At 41.5% G+C, this 24,491-nt stretch overlaps 1 protein-coding gene across 1 annotated transcript; it reads left to right on the top strand.

The window, feature by feature from the left end:
* Positions 1–1,201: 1,201 nt before the first annotated feature.
* On the top strand, positions 1,202–23,691 carry LOC105394845 (synaptic vesicle glycoprotein 2C). The gene is made up of 12 exons (XM_048633443.1): positions 1,202–1,357; positions 2,656–2,834; positions 5,890–6,038; positions 6,560–6,707; positions 8,510–8,672; positions 14,102–14,311; positions 17,000–17,120; positions 18,060–18,173; positions 18,628–19,001; positions 19,571–19,767; positions 20,833–20,989; positions 23,513–23,691. The coding sequence occupies exons 2-12, from the start codon at positions 2,702–2,704 to the stop codon at positions 23,673–23,675; spliced, it is 1,929 nt and encodes a 642-aa protein (XP_048489400.1). The 5' UTR covers positions 1,202–1,357; positions 2,656–2,701; the 3' UTR covers positions 23,676–23,691.
* Positions 23,692–24,491: the final 800 nt, after the last annotated feature.

Here is a 24,491-nt window from a genome sequence, read left to right as displayed (position 1 = left end):
AGTTTATGATGAATACAACGATGGGTGTTTCTGAGTTTTAAGTATACTTACACCTAATAAAAACCTAAGTGTCATATCATTAAAATATAAAAGTATTGTATATTTATAACCTATTTAAAATTCAGTATTTCTTTCGCGTTCAGTGTGAGTGAAATGTTGAGAAATATCGGTGGACCCAATAACATACGGCATTATTTAAGCTATAATTAAAAATATTTGTGATAGCCAGTGTTCGTTCATAGTTCATAGTGCAGTGGGTGATTTAAGTGCAAGCTACTAATCATGATTAATGAAAACCGACGCTCCAGGTTCTAAAAAACTCCATTTAATTTTTGCAAAATTCGCACTGACCACCAGCGTTTCACCATCACAATGTAATTGTTTTGTATACCTATTATAATTATTTTTACACTAAATGGTTTTATTATTTTAATATGTTTTTGAGTAGAGCTGTATTAAATTGAGCTTTTCTAAATAAATACACCGCATTTTTTGTTGCTTCTTTGCTTCTTATTATTGTTGCTAAATTGTGCATTAATATGACTACGAGTCCTGCTATTTATTTATTTATTAAGTGTTATGTTTAAAATAAAATTTGTATAAGTAAGTTTTTTCTCTAAAAGTGGTTTTTAGATAAGTATATTTAGAATAAATAAATATAGCTAGGTATAGAAAGTATAGGAAGGTATTGAAAATATTGGTAGGTAATTATATAAAATGGAGGTAGGTTCATAATAATAGTCTACTGCAGCTGCAGGACATTAGCCACATGTTTTACTTTCAGGCGATAAGTTCTTTACGTTAAGTGTTTTATTTGCTTATAATTGCTTATTAAAATAAACTCATTACAAATAACTATAAAATTAAAAAAAAACAACTTAGACAAGTAGGTGGCTGGTAGTGGCTGGACGAGGAACTGAGGGCGCTTGGGGTAGACCAGCAGTGGATGCCTACGGGCTGATGATGATTTAAAAAACAACACACTTTAAAATAGTAAAGTGGCATCGTGGAACTCAGATTTGATTTTCTTATTTCCATTATGCTCTGATGCCTTTAAACTTTAAAATCGTTTAAATTATAATATTTTGAGTCTATTATCGATTGTACTTTTATAGATACTACAATGTTTCGATTATATTATGTATTGTAATTGTAACATCCCTAAATGCATTCATTCAAATCAAATTATTGTTATGTTTATTTCATTCGTTCATTTCATTTCACGGCAAAAATATTACGCTTTTGTGATTTGTCAGTTTTTGTTGATTTTATTGAAATTATAAACAAATAAATACGGCTTGAGAAGCTCCGACGAAGCCTTTTAGTTTATTTACCATTTATATTTACATTTTCCAAAGTAAGTTCTTTTGAGTTACCAACAATTTGCTATCTATTATTAAGATGACGCCCCGTACATTCTCATTTGGGAGTTGATAACACTATTTATTTGCTGGTTTCTTGCCGCTATAAGCTTTTATAAATAATTTAAGATAATATTGTTTGTATATAAACTAACTACGGTAAATCTTTTGAATACACTTTCCTTAATAGGGGGTAGGGGAGGGGGGGAGGGGGGGGGGGGGAGGTAGTACGCCCCCCATATGCCATCAAAAATTGCCGGCGGTACTTAGTTTTTTTTATATGATTTTTTTAAAATTTAACCTCAAAATGTATGAAATTTTGGTAAACAGATTATAACTAAGAAAAGATAGTAACTACTTCCTTTAATAATATTCAGTATCGTATATCCTTAGTTAATGAACATAAAATATGACTTTTCCACGGCTCCAGCGCTCGGACCGCGACGGCTTGTTGCGTGTACCTCGTCGCAGGCGCCTCACTCGCCTTCGCCGCTTCGGCTTTTTGGTCGCCTGCGGCGACCAGCCTCAGCAGCTCCGGCTACGTTCGTCTGCCTGCTCCTCACCACACGCAGCCGTCGCGCTCCTTCGCGCTTCCGGCTTTCTATATACACTCTAGGGCGGTGTCTAGAAGGACTAGGTGGAAAGGATTTCTATATTGATTTCTATTTTCATTGCGGGGGGCTTCCGCCCCCCGACCCCCCCGAGCAGGGGCGTGCCCCTGCACCCCCTGACGTGGAAATCACAAAAAACAGCAGGGAGAACATTCACGTAACCACGAAAGAAACGGAATGAACTTTGACAGTTTGTTTTTAAAAACCCAATATGGCGGTTTTGCGTTTTATTTCATCATCATTTTAGCATAGACAAATTATTGTTCTGAGAAACTTATGTAAAAAAGTCATTATATTATGTTTATAAACTAAGTTATTTAATATTATTTAAGTCATAAACTAAGATATTTAATATTATTAAAGTCATAAACTAAGATATTTAATATTATTAAAGTGACAACTTACATCTTTCCTTAGTGTTTGACGTCTAGACCAAAATTCCATACATTTTGAGGTTAATTTTTTAAAAAATCATATAAAAAAAACTAAGCACCGCCGGCAACTTTTGATGGCTCAGAAGGGGAGTACTATCCCTCTCCCTGCCCCTCTGCAACTTACGCAACTCCTATTAAGGAAAGTATTCTTAAAAGCCAACCCACTTACTTTATCAACTAATACCAAGCATACTTTTTAACCAATTTCTCACTAACACCACACTAAATAGACCTCCATGTTTTTTACAGATGGGTCCCAAAGAGCCTCAGGTCTCGATTTTGAGTAGAACTTCAGATGCAAGACTCAATGTCGACTCCCAGCATGTCAGAGGAGCAGGCGTGCCTCGTCCGGCCGCGGTCTGACTCGGACAACTCGTCTAAACTCGGCAGCTTCGGCTCCATAGCCCGCACCATGGCTTATACTGAAGGTAGTACCTATTTTACTTACCTATAAATCTTAGTCATATATAACTTTATAAGTCTCTAATATGATTGTTAATCTTATAGGGATTAACTATTGGAATGTGAGACACAATAGAATTGAAATTAACTATGTCTGATTTCCCAGGCATTCAATGGTCAAGTGGTGCCACTATATTTCTGTGTTTTTATAAAAAAAAAACTTATAAGTTACATGCCATACATGTAAGTTATAAAGAATTTTATTTTCTTTTTGTGGAAGCTTTGCAAATGTTTCTTGTGCAGCTTTTGCTAAATTTGTTTAGTAAACAAAAGAGACAAGAATCCTCCTCCAGTAAAAAGTTGAATGATGATTGATGACATTATTTCTCTTAAAAGAGTACTTTTGAAATTATCTTGAAATATGAAAGTATAACCACTGTGTGTAGATATTTATTTATTTTACTGACTGTACTTGTGCTGTTTGGGAAAGTCCAATATGAATAGAGCTTTTTACAAATAAGCTCAGCATTACTGAAACAAAAGCTATGCTAGCTTAAGTAAAGGGAGTGGCTATGATTCACTAATAAAATGTGATAGGGGAGTGCCCATGGCCTCTCTGTGCTTTTAAAAAGGGGTAAAATGCAAAGGTTAAGCTTGATATCAAATTACATTTAATTAAGGGCTGATTTTTCAATCGTCAGATAAATGTTATTCAAGGAATAAAATTGTTGCTCTCACTATCTAATGGGAACTATATTTCTTGCCAGCAAAGTTTATTTTTGTCATCAACTTGTATCAGCAAATTAATAGATCAACCGCAACAATATATTTTTGTCCTCAAATAAATAAAAAGTGTCCTCTGGTATGAATCAGCAAATAATATCAATACAAAAATCTAAAATAATAGATGGATTGCCAAAAAATTTGAGTTCATTACATAAATAAAAACTTTGTATGCAGAATATTATTTTTGCTCCTCAAATAATAACTGCGCCCGCAGAATAGTAGATTTGCCAGCAAATATATTGACTCTAGGTCGCATGTTGCGATTTCTTTTTAATTCATATTTTATCAGCATTGCAGTAGTTACATTATGATTGGTCCAGTTATTAAAACATTATAATTCGTTAGCAATTTAATACATGAGTTTACAAATTAGCGGAGACGGTGCTATGGAGAGAGCTATGCTTGGAGTTTCTCTGATGGATCGTATCAGAAATGAGATTATCCGTCAGAGGACCAAGGTTACCGACATACTTAGCTGTCAAAATATGCAAGCTGAAGAGGCAGTGGGCTGGTCATATCTGCCGAAGAACCGATAACCGTTGGGGTAGACGAGTTCTCGAGTCGAGACCACGAACAGGCAAACGGAGCGTGGGACGCCCTCCTGCCCGCTGGACTGACGATCTTAGGCGGATAGCCGATAGTGGTTGGATGAGGAAGGCAGAGGACCGAATATTGTGGCACTCCTTGGGAGCGGATCTATCTCCACCAGTGGATGATTATTGGCTGATGATGATGATGATGATGAAAAGAGGAAGTTTAAGTTTTAATTACAATAAGATTGCTTTTGATTAGAAGAAGATTAAGGTTTAAGTTACAATTAGAAGAAGGTTGTTTATGTTGTTTTTAATTAAGAATATTGATGATTTAAACTTAATTTTTTGTTTCATTTAAATATTAAACATAACATCGAGTTATGTGGACATACCTATTAAAATATATACATAAATGTTAACTTTGTACGAGTATAAACAAATATAAAAGGAATAAATGTACAAAGGAGGGCTTAATGCTAAGAGTAGATAGAATAGATAGATAGATAGAATATTCTTTATTTGTACACAAGAATAGATTATACAAAGCTTAAATATAAACACATAGGTACAAGAAAGGCGGTCTTATCACTAAAAGCGATTTTTTCAAGACAACCTTTAGGTGGAAGAATATTTATGTTCAGATAGGGTCAAGTGTACTAAAGAATTTATTAATTACTTAACTATAAATACCTACAAACTAAACAATATACTTACGTGAAATTATACTTATATACCCATAACCCATAACAATCATATATATCATATAATAAACTACATATACCTACATAAATATAATTATCAGATTTTATAGGATTATATTAATTCTTGTCTGAGCTCCGATAATAAGACAACGGAAAAAAAAAACTACCTAAACACTAAGAAAATGATCCTTTACCATTCTTTTAAAAGAAGCCAATGACGGCGCTTTACGTATGTGTAGTGGGAGATCATTCCATAAGGTGATGGCTTGTATGGTAAAGGAATCACCGTAAAATTTTGTTGAATGGGGAGGGATATTGAGGCGAAGATTATGTGATGAGCGAAGTGTCCGAGTATGAGATTCGTAGCGAAAGTTAAAGCGCTCTTTAAGGTACGCAGGGTATGCTGGGTTAAACAGTATTGAATGCAATAGTGAAAGGATGTGGGTATTCCGGCGGAGGCGAATAGGGAGCCACTTGAGCTTGGTGCGAAATTCAGAAACATTATAACGAGATAACAGAGAGTATTTTCTACCAGCCAACCTACAGGAGGTACAGGAAAACTAGTATATGTATGGAGTTATCCTTAGGCACAGGTGCATTGCTGCACTCACTTTTAGGCATAGTTCTACCAGTCCTAATGTATTAGTGAATTTTTATTTTGATACTAATCTCTAAGCTTCACCCCCCCTCAGAATAGAATAGACTATTCTTTTTGGGGGTATTGGTACCTGCACCTGGCTCTTCAATAGAAACGGTGTGCATATTCATAACTGCCTTCCTAAGCTTGGACCTTTCCCATCACGCTGGTCCATAGTGGGGTCAAACATTTTTAAGAAACAAGGACTGAAATTACTTTACTCTGTCTCTTGCTATTGATTAGCGTAATTTATTACATATCCTATCGGTTCTTCTAACATTGACCCATCTAGCTCTTTCAATATCGAAAATAAGCCAAGATAAACTCAGTATTAATTTCTTTAAAAAATTGGCTATAGATGTGCTAAATCTACATGTACAGGTTTCACACTCTTATAACAACAATTGACTCCATAATCCCTCAGCCATCGACGGTGCCGGAGAGCCAGGCAACCCCATCAACGCTGCCAACCCGGTAGCTGAGCTGAACATGGACACCAACGACAGCGGGGAGCTCATTGACTATGATGATGCCAACGCACTGGACCTGTTCCATGAGGATGCTATGAGACAGGTAAGGAAGAAGAAACTTAACGAGAGAGAAAAACGTTCTCCTATAGAAAACAAGTTATCGACACTATACACATTTCACACCCTAACTAAAGCCACTAACACATTAATTAAGAAACTATTAGCTTAGTTAATAAGCTAGGCCTAGCATTCATTATATTATCAAATATATTGGTATAATAAGCACTTATGTCTTTGGCTTTGCTAGAAATGTTGAGGTAATATAATAAATCATCAGTCTGACTGGCCAATCCTTTAACAATGGTGGCAAACCCTAGTCTACCTCTTGTCTTTGTCAACAACACTTCTTATAATAATTATGTGAGAATATCCCCAGAACTTAAACTCCATGGTCTGTTTACACAGACAGGCTCAGGAAAGAGAGCAGAGTTTTATGACTTTTCTTAATTACAAAATGCAAAAATGTTACCATGCCTCAAGATTCTATTTCCAATAATACTTATAAGCAAGCAAACCTTGACAAAAAGCCAGCTCTCGAACCAAGATTCCCTTCCCCCCTTCCAGGCAGGCTTCGGCCTCTACCAGCTCCGAGTGTTCCTGGCCGGAGGGCTCGGGGTCATGAGTTGCGCTCTGGAGCTGGCAGCCATCCCGCTGATCCTGCCCCAAGCGGAGCAGGAGCTGTGCATACTGCCGCACGAGAAGACGTGGCTCAGTGAGTATCATCATCATCATCATCATCATCAGCCATCCCGCTGATCCTGCCCCAAGCGGAGCAGGAGCTGTGCATACTGCCGCACGAGAAGACGTGGCTCAGTGAGTATCATCATCATCATCATCATCAGCCATCCCGCTGATCCTGCCCCAAGCGGAGCAGGAGCTGTGCATACTGCCGCACGAGAAGACGTGGCTCAGTGAGTATCATCATCATCATCATCAGCCATCCCGCTGATCCTGCCCCAAGCGGAGCAGGAGCTGTGCATACTGCCGCACGAGAAGACGTGGCTCAGTGAGTATCATCATCATCATCATCAGCCATCCCGCTGATCCTGCCCCAAGCGGAGCAGGAGCTGTGCATACTGCCGCACGAGAAGACGTGGCTCAGTGAGTATCATCATCATCATCATCATCAGCCATCCCGCTGATCCTGCCCCAAGCGGAGCAGGAGCTGTGCATACTGCCGCACGAGAAGACGTGGCTCAGTGAGTATCATCATCATCATCATCATCATCATCAGCCATCCCGCTGATCCTGCCCCAAGCGGAGCAGGAGCTGTGCATACTGCATGAGAAGACGTGGCTCAGTGAGTATCATCATCATCATCAGACAATATTCTTCCATTCAACACGGCCAAGTGCCTGATCATTACGTTCAGCCGAGCTCGCCCGCCGCTCCATCATGGGTACGCCGTGCAGAATGTACCGATGAAGAGAGTTACGGAGGTAAGGGACCTAGGAGTACACCTTACAGCAGAGCTTACGTTTCGTGATCACATCACAAATATTTGTAAAAAAGCTTTTAGGAACCTAGGTTTTGTGCTTCGCCAAGTCCAAGGATTTATAAATATTAACGCGATAGTAGCCTTGTATAACGCTCTGGTGAGGAGTAATTTAGAATTTAATGCAGTCATCTGGGCTCCACATGAAATGAAATATCATCTCATGCTGGAGCGCATTCAAAATAAATTCATTAGATTTTTATACTTGAGGCAATATGGGGTATATCCATTCTACCCATTAATGTATCCGACTCAATTCATACTGGGTATGGTGGGGTATAACGAATTGAGAGTTAGAAGGGAAGTAACGTTACTTTGTTACATTTTTAAAATTATGAATGGCAAATTGAGTAATTCTGAAGTGTTAAGCAGGATAGGTATGAATGTACCGGACAGGTACGTGGAGCGACGGCGGCGGCCGCGGCTGCTGGCGGAGCCGGCCGCGCGCACCCACCTGCTGGGCCGGGCGCCCCTCACGCGCGCTCTGCACACGCTCAACATATAGCGGAACACATTGACCTGTTTTCCTGTTCTCTCAGTGAATTCACAAGAACAGCATTGTACACGGTATGTTATGTAAGCAGAGATAATATGTCAAAGTCTAAGTAGGTATGTAAGTTAATTGGTTAAGTATGCTTTTCTATCGCATTAGGTTAAGCCTGTAATGATAGTTATAAGTGGGAAATAAATATATAAAAAAAAAATAAGCGAACGCATATAAACTGCACAAAGCAATAGCGTGTTCAGCACTGGCATCCTATTAAGCCTACTAAAGAGTTCCTGCAAAGATTTAAAAAGAACGAAAAAGGCATTTAATTCGATTAACACACTTAGGGCTCATACTCACAAAAAAACAGGATATGACACGTCACGTCGTGAAAACATATTATCCTTCCCACTCGCAGGTGTTCAATGGGAGAGATCGAGAGAGTGACATCTTATCGTGTTTATGAGCCTTTATATTTACTTAAGTCACGGCTCAAAACACGTTATTTATATTATGCTTTTTTAATTTTCAGTGACAATAAGCATGCTAGGCGTGTGCGGCGGCGCGTGGGCGTGGGGCGGCGTGGCGGCGCTGGCGGGGCGGCGGCGCGCGCTGCTGTCCGCGCTGGCCGTGCACGCCACCTTCGCCGCCGTGGCCGCCTTCACCCCCACTTACCCCACCAATATGATGGCACGGTGAGTTTTAGCGCTCCATATACTCGTTAGTTCCCTCTCTTACCCCACCAATATGATGGCGAGGCGAGTTGATGAGAAATGGGTAACTAAACTAAGGATAGAATGTTTTTAGCGCTCTTATGACACATTAACAATCAAAAATCGATAAGCAGCCTGGCTTTTCTGTCAAAAACCTGTCAAATCCATACAAATTACGTCAAATTTGTCAGATAAGCATCGCTGCTTAAAGAATGTCCATTGGTAATATTCGGTTGCGAATGGTTTTAGCGCTCTATGTAGGTATGTCATTAGCTCCTTCGCTTCCGCTCTAATATGATGGCAAGGTGTCGAACGAGATGGTAGCTTAAGCTAGCAACAAGTATATGGCAACGACTTCATTGGGGGAGCTAAAGAGCGCTCCAACATACTGCTGCTCTACATAAGCATGGCCGCTGGCCGTGCACGCCACCTTCGCCGCCGTGGCCGCCTTCACCCCCACTTACCCCACCAATATGATGGCCAGGTGAGTTGTTTACTAGCTACAGTCTCAGATACTGAATTGACAGATTCTGAACGGTTCATCAACCGTAGATTGTCCCGCCAATAGAACTATATGTCACATAATCGCGGGACAATCGACTGAGTAGAGTGTTTTAGCGCTCTTATGATACATTAACAATCAACAATCCAAAAGCAGGCTACGGATGGAAGGTTAAAGCGCTCTTATGACACTTAAGCTCCCCCCAACAAACATTTTACCCTCAGTTACAGCTATTTTTATAACTTTAACCTGTATAACTGTGTTATAATTATCTCAGTTCTAACATAAAGCGATAAAGATGATTTAACAAATGAAATTAGTGTTAACAGCAGGTTTAAGTGTTAAAATGGTATTAGTCAAAGCAATTATAATGTTATAGGTTTAAACTGTTTCTAGAACCTAAAGCTATATAAGAGTGCTCACTGACACCTGTTAACACTTATGGTTGTTAAGTGGTTTCCTTTAATACCCATATAAATCTTTAGGTGTCATATTGAATTTAGGCTGCAGGAATTGGTTATAAAAAGATTTTGTCAAGAGTGCAGTAAGACAAGATTCTTACAGTGTTGGAAAACTCAACAATGCAGTTTTAATCTTTAAGGTTAACTTAACTTACGCTTATTGCGTTAGGCAAGTAGACTGTAAAAGTAACGGTGTTAAGCAAGACTGTGCGGATCGACTAAGACTGCATAATACCCTTGGCTAAGGGTGTTCTATTTCAAAAAGTGTAATAGATGACTTAGGTGAGTCTATATGTCTTAAATGTAAGTTCGCCATTTGCATAGACGACCTAACCTATAAATTGCTGGGATAAACAATAATTTGCTTTAAAATACTTACTTATTTATGTGAATTTTGTCATTCCAGTCATGCCAATCGATTTATGAAACTAATGGACATACAGCAAGGATACAAAAAAATACAAAATTGAGTCGTCTATTTTATATTTACTTATGTTTCATTTGAAATCCTTAATAAATTCGGAGCGCATTAAAATTGAGGTGGGAAATATGGTATACATTACAGTAAAATTACAAGGGCATATTATTTTCAATTCACAAAACATGTTAAGTCAAGTTAATATATTATATTTACTGTTATTTAGTAATGATCAATACTGTCACTCTAATACTGTCGCGTATGATTGCTGTTGACACTATTATTTTCAAAGACATACAACTTGTATGGTAAAAGTGTATTCGAAAAACGGTAACATACTCACTTAACCCTTTTTTACCAAACAAATAAGAGTTAGGGAGTCAAATAACCATTCTAAAACTACAACTATACCGGTAAAAGTTCTAGCTGAGAGGGATTAAACCCTCTTCTATAGTAACTTTAGCACTTCAATGACACCGTACTACAGGCTTTCTATAACTTAAACACTTCAATGACACCGTTTTACAGACTTTCTAAAGCCTTTACTCTCAAAATCGTGGGCCTCTTTCGTGGTTATAAGTGAGTTAGAGCACTCTCCTACACTCTTATACAGCTATGTCTTAACACTTTAATTTTCGAATGGAACCATTATACAAGTTATATGAGAGTTTTTTTAACGCTACGATGTTAGTTGGGCCTCGCTTACGCTCTAATATGATGGCCCGTAGTCGTTTCGCATCTAGCCATTGTCCTTCTACATCTAGCCATGATTATAAAAAGACGCTGCGCTGCTAAAGAAAAATCTACTGTTGGAAACTGTAAACGGATCAATATTCGAAGGTTTTTGTTATCGATGGTTTTCTCGCTATATGGCAAGTAAACCGGTCGCAAATTTAGGTCTAGGTCTAGCCTACAGTCTAAGCTCACAATAAGCGGGGCGTGGGGCGGCGTGGCGGCGCTGGCGGGGCGGCGGCGCGCGCTGCTGTCCGCGCTGGCCGTGCACGCCACCTTCGCCGCCGTGGCCGCCTTCACGCCCACTTACCCCACCAATATGATGGCCAGGTGAGTTGTGTATGTACTTAACTGTAAAGAAAGGAAAGTTTATGGGAAACGGCAAAAGGTTCTCTACCTAACGCAACAGGTTTAGCGCTCTTTATGACACATTATCAAGAATCTATAAGCAGCATCGCTTATCTGTCAAACACCTGTCAAATCCATACAAATAACGTCAAATTTGACACCTGTCAGATCTATACAAATTATGCCAAATTTGAAAGATAAGCGTCGCTGCTTAAAGATTGTAATATGATAATGTTCGGTAGTGGTAACCCCATAGCCTAGCCATTAAGAGCGCTTTAACATTCTGCAGCCGTTTCTAATGCCGCCATTATCTTTCTAGTAACTCGTCTAGCTATGTTTCAAAACGCTGGCTCCCTAAGAACATAGTATGCTAAGTAAGTATAGTCATCTAGGTATAGCATACAGTCTGAGTAGCTTAACCTACCAACAAGCATATGGCAACGACTTCATTGGGGGAGCTAAAGAGCGCTCTAACATACTGCTGCTCTACACAAGCATGCTAGGCGTGTGCGGCGGCGCGTGGGCGTGGGGCGGCGTGGCGGCGCTGGCGGGGCGGCGGCGCGCGCTGCTGTCCGCGCTGGCCGTGCACGCCACCTTCGCCGCCGTGGCCGCCTTCACCCCCACTTACCCCACCAATATGATGGCCAGGTGAGTTTTAGCGCTCTATATAGGTACTCGTTAGTTCCCTCTCTTACCCCACCAATATGATGGCGAGGCAAATTGATGAGAAACGGGTAACTAAACTAAGATTAGAATGTTTTAGCGCTCTTAAGACACATAATTAGCTCCCTCGCTTATCTGTCAAATATCTGTCAGATCCATACAAATTACGTCAAATTTGACAGATAAGCGTCGCTGCTTAAAGATTGTCAATTGGTAATATTCAGTTGCGAATGGTTTTAGCGCTCCATGTATGCCATTAGCTCCTTCGCTTCCGCTCTAATATGATGGCGAGGTGTCGAACGAGATGGTAGCTTAAGCTAGCAACAAGTATATGGCAACGACTTCATTGGGGGAGCTAAAGAGCGCTCTAACATACTGCTGCTCTACATAAGATCAATATTCGAAGGTTTTTGTTATCGATGGTTTTCTCGCTATATGGCAAGTAAACTGGTCGCAAATCTAGGTCTAGCTCTAGCCTAGGTACAGTCTAAGCTCACAATAAGCGGGGCGTGGGGCGGCGTGGCGGCGCTGGCGGGGCGGCGGCGCGCGCTGCTGTCCGCGCTGGCCGTGCACGCCACCTTCGCCGCCGTGGCCGCCTTCACCCCCACTTACCCCACCAATATGATGGCACGGTGAGTTGTGTATACAGGGTTATTGGTAAGTAGACCTGATCCTTTCAGGAGGTGATAGAGGAAGGCATTTCCAGACGATTGAACCCTATAATGCATTATCCGAAACTTAACCATTTCTCAGATATTTAATATTTAATTTTATTATTTTTTTTTGCCAAAATTTTATGTTTAAAACCGAAAATAAAAAAAAAATTGCCATATTTCAATATTTTTTTTGGTTGTTTTGCAGAAGTAACACCTTAATTAACTAATCAAAATAATCAAATTTGCATTATTTGACTTAAATTAGACCCAATACCTCCAAATAGTTAAACATTTTTAAAAAATATTGCGAACGTAAAAACAAATAAGTTAAATTAAAAAAGAATATCATATGACAATTTTTTGTGCACTTTAGCTTAAAAACATGGTCAACTTATAAGCTTTCAAATAAGATATTTCAATATCAAATCAATTAAGGTATCACCAAGATATGACCAAAACAATCAGCACAGGCGGACAAAATTCAATAGAAAAACGAACAAGTTTAGCCTAATTTAAAGGTAAAAAGTGTGATTGTTTTCAGTCCTGTTAACTTTAGTATGGAATCCCCTATTGAGTTTTCTCCGCTTTCTCTGGTGGTTTTGGCCATATCTTGGTGATACCTAAATCGATTTGATATTGAAATATCTTATTTGAAAGCTTATAAGTTAACATTGTTTTTTAGCTAAAGTGCACAAAAAATTGTCATATGACATTCTTTTTTAATTTAACTTTTTTGTTATTACGTCCTGAATATTTTTTAAAAATGTTTTACTATTTTGAGGTTTTGTGTCTAATTTAAGTCAAATAATGCAGATTTGATTATTTTAATTAGTTTATTAAGGCGTTACTTCTGCAAAACAACCAAAATAGTTATTGAAATATGGCTAGTTTTTTTTTATTTTCGGTTTAAAACATAAAATTTTGGCAAAAAATTTAAAAAAGCTTAAATATTAAATATCTTAGAAATGGTTAAGTTTCGGATAATGCATTATAGGGTTCAATCAACTGGAAATGCCTACCTCTATCACCTCCTGAAAGGATCCGGTCTACTTACCAATAACCCTGTATAACTGTATTAGAGGAAGGTAGAAGCTGGATGAGAAACGGCTAAAGGTATAGAGTGTTTTAACGCTCTTATGACACATTAGCTCCCTCGCTTACCCTACCAATATGATGGCGCGGTGAGTTGTTATCTAGCTATATTGGGAATGGTGGAAGGTATTGGCTGGATGTGAAACGGCCAGGACTAAAATGTGCGGCTGTTCTCACGTTGTCCCGTATCACGCTGCTTGCTGCGTGAATTATATGAAAGCACGTAGATGCATTTTCCGTGCGTTCTTTCTATACAAATGGAAATCCTTGAAAACTTTCGTACACGCATTAATTAATTCACGCATTAACCTTTATCGTAGCTATATGTGAAACGAAATTTTGTAACGCTCGCTCTTTGGCCAAGGGTTATGTACACAAGCACATAAGCAGCATTGGAGATTGATAGCAATGTACATAATATTATATTATAAAATTTTAAAATTTTACTCACGAGCAATGAAATCTTATCTGGTACGCCACCACGACTCCACAGCTAATCAAAAGTTCCACTATAATCACATCCCTCATTCCCCACACAGATTCTGCTCAGCAATCGGCTCCGGCGGCGTCTTACCCGCCGCCTACACCTACGTAGCGGAGTCCTGCCCGGCGGCGCGGCGCGGCCTGCTGCTGCCGCCGCTGCTGCTGCTGGCCGGCGCCGGCGGGCTGTACGCCAGCGCGGCTGCTGCGGCGCTGGTGCATCCGCAGCCGGCCCCGTCGACTACTGCGCATTTCAGCGCGTGGCATAAGTAAGTAAAATGACATGAAATGTATGAAAAGACATAAAATGTATGAGAATGACATACATTGTATGTAGATGACATATGTGATAAAAAGATTATTTTCAAAAAATGACATATCCCATACAAAATGACATAGCTCATTAGAAATAGTGTCAATGCCAATGACAACACGACTATGACTATGTACTGAGTGTGAAACTGTAGTAGCTGCTGCGGCTCGCCGGCGCCGGCGAGCCGCACGCCGTGTCGTGAGCATGTGTGTATGTAATATGTAATGTATGTATGTATGTAATGTTATGTAGGCGGGCTGTACGCCAGCGCGGCTGCTGCGGCACTCGTGCATCCGCAGCCCGCGCCGTCCACGACGGCGCACTTTAGTGCATGGCACAAGTGAGTGTTATAGATTTTTGAAAATGACATAAAATATATGAGAATGACATGATAAGTATGGAATTGACATTGATTGTATGTAAATGACATATGATATAAAAATAATCATGTTCACAAAATGACATATTTCATACAAAATGACATAATAATGTCCTCCTAGCCGAATTTCGGCCACGGCGGCCAATCTCAATTGAGATCAGCCATCTACGCAGGAGTAGATTATAGTGCCCAAGTGTGTGCGCAGTACACAGGAGCACTCTCTGTTCCATCACTCTCATAGCCCAATGGGACGGATTGACCGACACGACTGGAGAGAGCTAGGCGCAGGACCGACTGCTTTACATGCCCATCCGACAGCATGGATCGTTTCACTGTTTCGGACATCAGGTGATCAGCCTTCTATGTCCTAACCAAACTTATGCCCGTTTTCACCAAGACATCCTAAACAGTCATATTACTAAAAGTTTCTTAAGCTAAGAGACTTCTTAAATCCACTCCCTACGTAAATTCATTTTCACCAAGCTAAGAGCTCCCTAGCAATCCGTCACCTAAATACTAGTGATGTTTTTTACCGATTCAATTTCATTCATTCATTTTGATGTCAACATTGGCTGTTTGTCAATTGTCTATGCTTTTAAAAGTATAAATTTGTTGACATTGTCTTATTTATTGTTTGTAAATAAGAAACCGAAAATTGTATTTTATCATTTCAAAAGAGAAGAAGTATAATTTGATAAAGTGCAGGAAGCAATGGCGGAAAAGAGAAAACGCAGACAATTATTTTCTTGAAACTTGACTATTTTGAAGAAATCCACCTTCGCTTTGCTCTGTTACGCTAGGAGACGGGACTTGAAGAAGAAGTGGCAGAGCGCAATATCATTAGCAACTGATTCATTGGTGGAACAGAGTGTTGATGAGTGTAATAAAATAATATGTTTTTAATTTAGATCAAATAAATATTTTCACCCAATTAGTATTCACCACTAAGTATTATTAATGCTGGAACTCAATATTTTAGTACCTAGTAAGCAGGAAAAGGTTACTTTCTTTAGTTAATATGAACCTTCGAAAAAAGTTCAAGTATCCAAGTTGTTACTCCATATTTTTTTTGGTAAAATGCTGTCTCTCGACATCTCTCACGTAATTACGTGGTCGAATACACGATCTGTGATTAATTCTATAGCCTCAATAGCATGAATATATCTAATTTTGAGTAGCTAGAAGTATATTTGCAAACAAAAAAACTGTCACTTAACTTTAAGAGGCCGAAATTCCACCGACTAAATTTACGAAGTCCCTAACGGATTTAAGTGACAGTTCGTCAGTGGTGAAAACCGTTCTATGCTTAGGAGATCCTTAAAATGAGTTAAAAGTTTCCTAAAATTTAGGATGTCTTGGTGAAAACGGGCATTAGAACCACAATTTAGAAACACAAATTGATGGTCTCACCCGGGAATCGAACCCGGGACCTCTGGGTTATAAAGCGAAGCTTCTACCACTAGACCACAGAGGCAGCCACAAAATGACATATGTCATTAGTAATAGGGCCAATGCCAATGACAACACGACTATGACTATGCACTGCCTGAGTGTGGGACTGTAGCTGCTGCTGCTGGACGGCGCCGGCGACTACTGCGCACTTTAGCGCGTGGCATAAGAAAGTAACTGTGATATAAAGAATCAACTCCTGCGCTATAGTTACTATGCACTGCCACCTATCCTACTGCTATCCGGCAACTCTCTAGTGAGTGTGGGAGTGTAGCTGCTTCTAGCGGGTGGGTAGCCATGGCTGCTAGTGCTACTACAGATGGCGGACGCTACCGTGTGTCGTTAGCATTTGTGTATGTAAGTAGGTATGTTATGTATCCGGTGGGCTGTACGCCAGCGCGGCTACTGCAGCGCTGGTGCACCCGCAGCCCGCGCCCTCGACTACTGCGCACTTTAGCGCGTGGCACAAGCTAGCTAATGACAAACAGTAGAATAAATTGTTATTATTACAAACCACCGCGAGTTGCCACCGACTAATGTACACCAGAGCGAGCGGTGTGCGATGTGCGATGCAATTATCCAATAAAGTTTTTTAGCAATTTAATTTGTTGGATTTGCCTCACTCTGCGCTTTGATCTGGTGGAAACGTTGACAGGCAACCTAAAGGCGAGGAAGCGTACTTGTTGATGGTCTGGGAAGAGAGATGCAATACGTAATTAGTAATGATTACATACGTTACTGAAAGAGACACCCAATTAGTCCCAAAGCATTGTGAATAGTACTTACCTACCTAACAAATGCCATTATCTGTTCCAGATACCTCCTCCTATGCACTCTACCATCACTATCTGCTCTCGTCTGCCTGATCTGGACGCACGAGTCGCCAGCCTATCTGCTGTCAGCCGGCATGCAGCACGCCGCCTGCAACGTCTACCAGGTAATATCTGGGGGTATCTGAAGATATCTGAGGGTTTTTGAGGGCAGGATGCTTGTGGAAGGTCTACCACGTAATATATCTGCAGATATCTGGAGATATCTGGACATATCTGAGGGTATTTGAGGGCTGGAGGTGTGTAGGGAGGGGTCTGTAAGGTGTAGTAGGTAATATATCTGCAGATATCTGATCTTGAAGCACGAGTCGCCCGCCTACCTGCTGTCAGCCGGGATGCAGCACGCCGCCTGCAACGTGTACCAGGTAATATCTGCAGATATCTGGGGGTATCTGGGGATATCTGAGGGTATTTGAGAGCTAGAGGTGTCGGGAGTCGTCTGTAAGGTGTACCAGGTAACATATCTGCAGATATCTGGATTTATCTGGTAATATATCTGTAGATATCTGATCTGGACGCACGAGTCGCCCGCCTACCTGCTGTCAGTGGGCATGCAACACGCCGCCTGCAACGTGTACCAGGTAATATCTGCAGATATCTGGGGGTATTTGAAGGCTGGAGATGTGTAGGCAGTCGTCTGTAAGGTCTGCTGGTAATATATCTGTAGATATCTGAGAGTATCTGCGCTGGAGGGCTGGATGTGTGTGACTAGGGATGTGTCATCTGTAATGTGTGTCAGTTAACTGCCTCTGATATGATGTGGTGTGAATCCAGCAAGGTTTACCAGATTATCAGAAACATCTACATAGATCTACACATTGTAATATATACCTGTCACGGCTGTCACTACCAAGACTTACATTCCAAGATTCTATTTTAATCATGACCTCCCTTATCTCAGATGCCTGTAGACAGCACTTATAATCGCGTTCCGATATGTCTTTAAGTGCGTACGACAGGTCTGAGGTCTGACTAATCAGAGATTAGATGGTCCATTCGTAACGGCTCAAATATAATTACTAATACCTATGTTATCCACATTCCAGAGCATCCACAAGAGCAACCAGCGCTGCCGCTGCGGCGCCGCGGCCGCCGCCGAGTTCCGCCGCGAGCTCGCGCTGCCCGCCAAGCCGCCCGCCCCGCCCCGCGCCGCCGCCCTGGTAACTACACTACTGACACACTGCCAGCAACTGACTAGTGCTACTGGGAAAACCGCCCGCGCCGCAGATGTCGTGATAGACACTTATTTTAATAATAATTAACGTGTGACACTGACAATAACTACTAATCAAAGCTTGCACTTGAAGCTTTGATGGTGCAAACCACTGTGCCATAACTATTCTTAATACGCTACAGTTTTATTTGTCTAATAGACGAAGAGGCCAACGTCCACTGAGGCCTATGCCTCTCTCAACACTCTGTCTCGGCCTTCCTCATCCATCCACTACCCACTACCTATCTAATGTAATTAATCTAGCAAGTAAAACCTCGTAAAACATACCTTGTTGATAGTTTTATATGCCTTTACAAACAAAACTATTATGTTATAACCAATTTTCAATTCCATCTCAGCAGAAATTACACTCATATTTAACCAACCCCTTTTGTCCACAGCTCTACAAATCCTACATGTCGATATTCTCGCCGGCACACAGAAGAACGACCTTCACTCTAGGAGGACTGTTAGCGCTAACCCTATCTCTACAGTTCTACCTATCAGCTTACGTGCCAACCACGATACAAGACATAGAAAACGAAGAGTTCCTGCTATCAACCAGACACATAGACAACGAGACCTTCTTAAATCAGCTGTATAATAAGACCATAGAGAATATAGAGTATTCGAATTCCACGTTCATAAATTGCACGTTTCGAGACATGTTTTTGTCGCATGTGACGTTCAGTAACTGTTCGTTTCAAGATGTGGTGTTTTCGAATATCAAGACGGTTTATTCGGTGTTTGTGGATTCGGAGTTTGTTAATTCGAGGTGAGTCTGAGTTCATTTTTATACACACACATACATAGATGATTGACCGGTAGAAAATGCTTTAAGCATTAAGTATTTAAGGTGTTTAAAAATAATCTCATGGATGGAATAAGTTTATTCTGATTATATGTATACACTTTGTTGTTTTTCGGACCCGATAAACTTTAAGGGGGAATTCTACAAGTAATTTCATCGAGAAAAAAATCCATCCTTAAAGTTTGTCGGGTCCGAAAAACAACACTGTTAATGTGACTAATTCATCTTATACGTACGTGTTATATACAGTTAACACGTACGTATAAGATGAATTAGTCACATTAACAGTGAAGTTTCATCTAAAAAAAGCTTGCCGTAGACCTCAACTGTTCTTTTCCAAAGTCATAATTTATTATAAATAAGAATTCTTAGTAGGTATAAGTCCATGATCAAACCAATAGTATGACTTACGAGTAGCAATGCATCAAGAATTCACTGTCCAAGCCAGGACTATGGCAAAATATCACACACACACACACACATACACAAAAAATTAACAAGTTTTATAAAAATTACTATCTTTCTTCCCACAGCCTAATCGACACAGACATAACCCCGACCAGCGGCCTCATAGACTGCACACTCACCGGCACGGTCATCCGGGGCGTGTCCCCCCGCTGCGGGCGCGGGGGCGCGGCGCGGGGGGCGGGGGGCGCGCGGGGGGACGCCACCCCGCACGCCACGCTGGCCGCCGCTGTGCTGCAGCTGTTGTTGCCGAAGATACCTACTGGTGAGTTTAGTAACTATATATAGTAACTATGCTTTGTAAATATATAGATTGAGCCCTATGACAGTTGTCAAATCTACACATTCTATAGGTCATTTGTTGGTTTTTAAGAGAAAACCAATTTAAATTACCTTGCATAAGGATCTTTCAATGAAAGGTTATTGGGCGCATGCTATGTTTTACAAAGTGTAGATGGCGTTAGTTAGTGATTAGATTCAACATAGATGGCGCTAGTTTCTAAAGAAATTACATAAATGCTACCTTTTGTGTGATGAGAATAGTGCGTGTGTGTATTAAATCGCTGGATTTTACTAGATAATCTGACAATGACAATGGATTAAATTAAAACATTTAGGTAGTTTGCTTTGGTAAAGGCACCTAGCTCTGAGTTATGTTGCTAAATGGAACAGTGGTCCGGGGCGTGTCCCCCCGCTGCGGGCGCGGGGGGCGGGGGGCGCGCGGGGGGACGCCACCCCGCACGCCACGCTGGCCGCCGCTGTGCTGCAGCTGTTGTTGCCGAAAATTCCTACTGGTGAGTTTTGGTCTTAGCGGGTTCTTGATGAGCTTTAACAGTAGTAACTAGATGGCGTTTATTCAATTTATTTATGTGATTGTTTACTCCACCCTGTATTATAGAAGACCTGGGTTCCGTCATCGGAGCATATTTTACTTTTGGGTTTGTTATACCTACATAATTTCCACCTCACTCGGCGTGGAAGTTATGGCAATATCCCCCAGTCTTTTTGGAGGCTCAGGCCCTAGATTTTCGCTCCTTCGACATCATCTCACCACACACACGTTATTTATGTCACACGACATAATTTCGAGGGCTACATAAAATGTTTCGCTTAATTATCGAATTAATCTTGTGTGCCAGGGAAAATTGACTCACGCGTCCTACAATGGGCTATTTACGACCACAGTCCGTATTTCTGTGTAGAGGTGTATGGATGTATGTATACAGCGTAAAAATTACATGCTCCCAAAAACACCTCACGCTCAACCTCCCTACTCCTCCTCATCATCCATTTGTATTTTATATTAATTTGTATTATTTTCCCTCCACAGTATGGCTAAGCGGCTGCATGGTCCTCCTCTCGGGCGGCATGTGGCTGCACTCGGCCGAGGGGCTGGTCATCATGGAGGCTCTGTACCGCTTCTTCATCACCATCATCAGCTTCAGGGTCTACGTGGCGGCAGTGACTGCTTATCCGCCCGGGATACGGTGAGTTATGTAGGCCTATTGTCCACAGAGCGCTTTCTTAATTTTACGGTACCACAGAGATACATCAATCCTGATAGATCCCGGACTTTGACGGCGAGAAATAGTGTCACAAGAGTCAGGAGGCCTTATTTTAGGCCTAATGGTGCGATCCCAGTAAGTAAACTGTACTCTCATTACTAGGTAACGGAATAAACCTTTGATTACGATTAGAACCGCCAATCAGGCGAACAATAGTGTGAAAACCAGAGAGTGTCTTATATTAGGCCTCGTTTCTAGTAGGTAAACTAGCCTGTGACTAGGCACGCGTAACTTATATGTATTCCGTATATAGAGAGCGCAAAACTAGAATAACTGGGAACGCTCGGCACACTATAGACCAGTTTAATAACTGGAGCTTGGCTGTAATATGAATTTGCAATAGCGTATAGTATAGTAAGGTACAGGCCCACTATAGCCCAGCGTCCCTCCCGGCGGCGGGGCTCCCGGGGGCATGTGGCTGCACTCGGCCGAGGGGCTGGTCATCATGGAGGCTCTGTACCGCTTCTTCATCACCATCATCAGCTTCAGGGTCTACGTGGCGGCAGTGACTGCTTATCCGCCCGGGATACGGTGAGTTATGTAGGCCTATTGTCCACAGAGCGCTTTCTTAATTTTACGGTACCACAGAGATACATCAATCCTGATAGATCCCGGACTTTGACGGCGAGAAATAGTGTCACAAGAGTCAGGAGGCCTTATTTTAGGCCTAATGGTGCGATCCCAGTAAGTAAACTGTACTCTCATTACTAGGTAACGGAATAAACCTTTGATTACGATTAGAACCGCCAATCAGGCGAACAATAGTGTGAAAACCAGAGAGTGTCTTATATTAGGCCTCGTTTCTAGTAGGTAAACTAGCCTGTGACTAGGCACGCGTAACTTATATGTATTCCGTATATAGAGAGCGCAAAACTAGAATAACTGGGAACGCTCGGCACACTATAGACCAGTTTAATAACTGGAGCTTGGCTGTAATATGAATTTGCAATAGCGTATAGTATAGTAAGGTACAGGCCCACTATAGCCCAGCGTCCCTCCCGGCGGCGGGGCTCCCGGGGGCATGTGGCTGCACTCGGCCGAGGGGCTGGTCATCATGGAGGCTCTGTACCGCTTCTTCATCACCATCATCAGCTTCAGGGTCTACGTGGCTGCGGTGACTGCTTATCCGCCAGGGATACGGTGAGAGATTAGGCTTATTGTTTTAGGAACGTTATATAAACCGTATAGTACCATAGATAATAGAGATACATGAATCCAGTACCCCGATCACCAGGTATTCGACTTAAGTCGATACGAATTCTATAGAAATGTGGAATTTGTAGGCGTTTTATTAGTTTCTAGTGTTACCGACAGGGGCGCTGATCAAGATGTCATACAAATTGATCGGGGTACTGATACGTGCCTACAACCGGATTTTGACGGTGAAAAATAGTGTGTCAAGAGTCAAGAGGCCTTATTATAGAGCCTAAGGCTGCGATGCTAGTAGGTAAAAGTACGCCCGTTAATATAATAGGCGCTTTTTACTGAATATGAATCGACAGTTTCGTATAGTATAGAGAGCGCTAAACTAGCAAACCGGGAACGCTCGGCACACTATAGACCAATTTAGTTACTGGAGCCTGGCTGTAATATATGTATAGTATAGTGAGGTATAGTACAGTAAGGTACAGGCCCACTATAGCCCAGCGTCCCTCCGGCGGCGGGCGCTCCCGGGGGCATGTGGCTGCACTCGGCCGAGGGGCTGGCGCTCGCGGAGGCTCTCTACCGCTTCTTCATCACCGTCATCAGCTTCAGAGTCTACGTGGCAGCGGTGACTGCTTATCCGCCCGGGATACGGTGAGTGTTACTGAGATAAAGAAAGGGACTTTAAGATAATGTTGATCTTTAAATATGGCTGCCTTGCTTTGACAGTAAGAGACAGATGCACCAGAAAAAACATCGATATAGAATGTATTGGGATCCTGGGATTCTTAAGTAGAGCCACGGGATTCTTGGGTTCTTATGAAGCAACGCCTTGGTCGTATAATACACCAGGGCTTTCTAAATAGAGGCCTAAGGGTTGGTATATAGCAGAGGTTGTAATGACAGGCCTAAGGCTGCGATCCCAGTAGGTAAACTGTACGTCAGTTAGAATACGATTCCGAAAATGTAACCTAGGTTGGATTTTATAGGTTAGATGATAGAACTTTCGCCGCCGTTTATGTCAAGAGACTATCATAGTGATCCATACTACACAGTTCCGAGGTAAAAAGTAACTTTGTGTTCATTCAGGGTGTCAACTTACCCTTTTTTCCAAATTTCACGTTTATAAAATATTAGTAGTAAACATTACTCATCCGTGTGTTATGTTACTACCGGCATCGGCATTGCTACTGAAAGATGTCAGGTTTCTTTCCAAGCCCTGTACCTACTAACCTCACGTGGGTTCTAGCGTCCGCAACTTCAATATAAACACGCACTAACTCTCACCGTTTCCCTCCACAGATGCACCGCGTTCGGAGTAATATCCTCCTTCGCCATGGCCACAGCATTACTAGGACGGGAAGCGGGCTCGCGCGGCGGCGGCGCGGCGCTCGCGAGCATTGTCGCCGCCGCTCTTTCGGCTGCCGCCACGCTGCTGCCCAGGCTTGCTCCGGGAATTGTATAGGAGAGGTGATACAGAAGTGATATATGAAGAAAAGACGCAATTTATGAGAAAAATGCCATAGAATAGAAAATAAACCCGGGGATTCTTAAGTAGCAGCGGCGCGATCGTATAATACACCAAGAGTTTCTTAAATAGCAGCGCTTGGGTCCTTAGACACCAGGGGTTTCTATATAACAGCGCCGGGCTCATATAGACACCAGGGGTTTTTAACTAGAAACGTCCGGGTCTTATAGACACCAGGGCTTCTTAACTAAGAGTGCTGGGTATCAGTAATATCCTCCTTCGCCATGGCCACAGCATTACTAGGGCGAGAAGCGGGCTCGCGCGGCGGCGGCGCGGCGCTGGCGAGCATCGTCGCCGCCGCTCTTTCGGCTGCCGCCACGCTGCTGCCCAGGCTCGCTCCGGGGATTGTGTAGTAAGGTGTCAGCACTGATATACGAAGAAAATGTGAAGAAGAAATCTATACAGCGATCTAGAATGTATTGGGATCTTTGGATTCATAAGTAGAGCCCTGGAATTCTTAAGTAGTATCATCGCGGTCATATAATACACCAGGGGTTTCTATATAACAGCTCATGCAACATGATATAAACTATATCGGCTAAAGAGAAACGTGGAAATCGCGATTATTATTTCTCTTTGTGCATCATATAAAATAATGTGGTCCTCAAAGTATGTTTTCATTACGAAATTCCACAATGTATACACTTACCCAGTGTTCAAAAGTCAAACATGACTGATTGTGTAATGTGAAAGAATATTTTATCAAATTGACTTATAAGCAATATTCTATTACTTTAACTAGCGAATTTTATC

The sequence above is a fragment of the Plutella xylostella genome, chromosome 2 (assembly GCF_932276165.1).
Source record: "Plutella xylostella chromosome 2, ilPluXylo3.1, whole genome shotgun sequence".
Lineage (NCBI taxonomy): Eukaryota > Metazoa > Arthropoda > Insecta > Lepidoptera > Plutellidae > Plutella > Plutella xylostella.
The sequence above is the reverse complement of the archived record's forward strand: the minus strand, read 5'-3'. Positions and strand labels throughout refer to the sequence as shown.

Excerpts from the sequence above, each read along its gene's own strand:
- LOC105394845 (XM_048633443.1), top strand. The coding sequence starts at position 2,702 with ATGCAAGACTCAATGTCGACTCCCAGCATGTCAGAGGAGCAGGCGTGC. Across the intron at positions 6,039-6,559 it reads ATGAGGATGCTATGAGACAG|GCAGGCTTCGGCCTCTACCA; the intron begins GTAAGGAAGAAG and ends CCCCCCTTCCAG. Across the intron at positions 17,121-18,059 it reads CCGCCTGCAACGTCTACCAG|AGCATCCACAAGAGCAACCA; the intron begins GTAATATCTGGG and ends TCCACATTCCAG.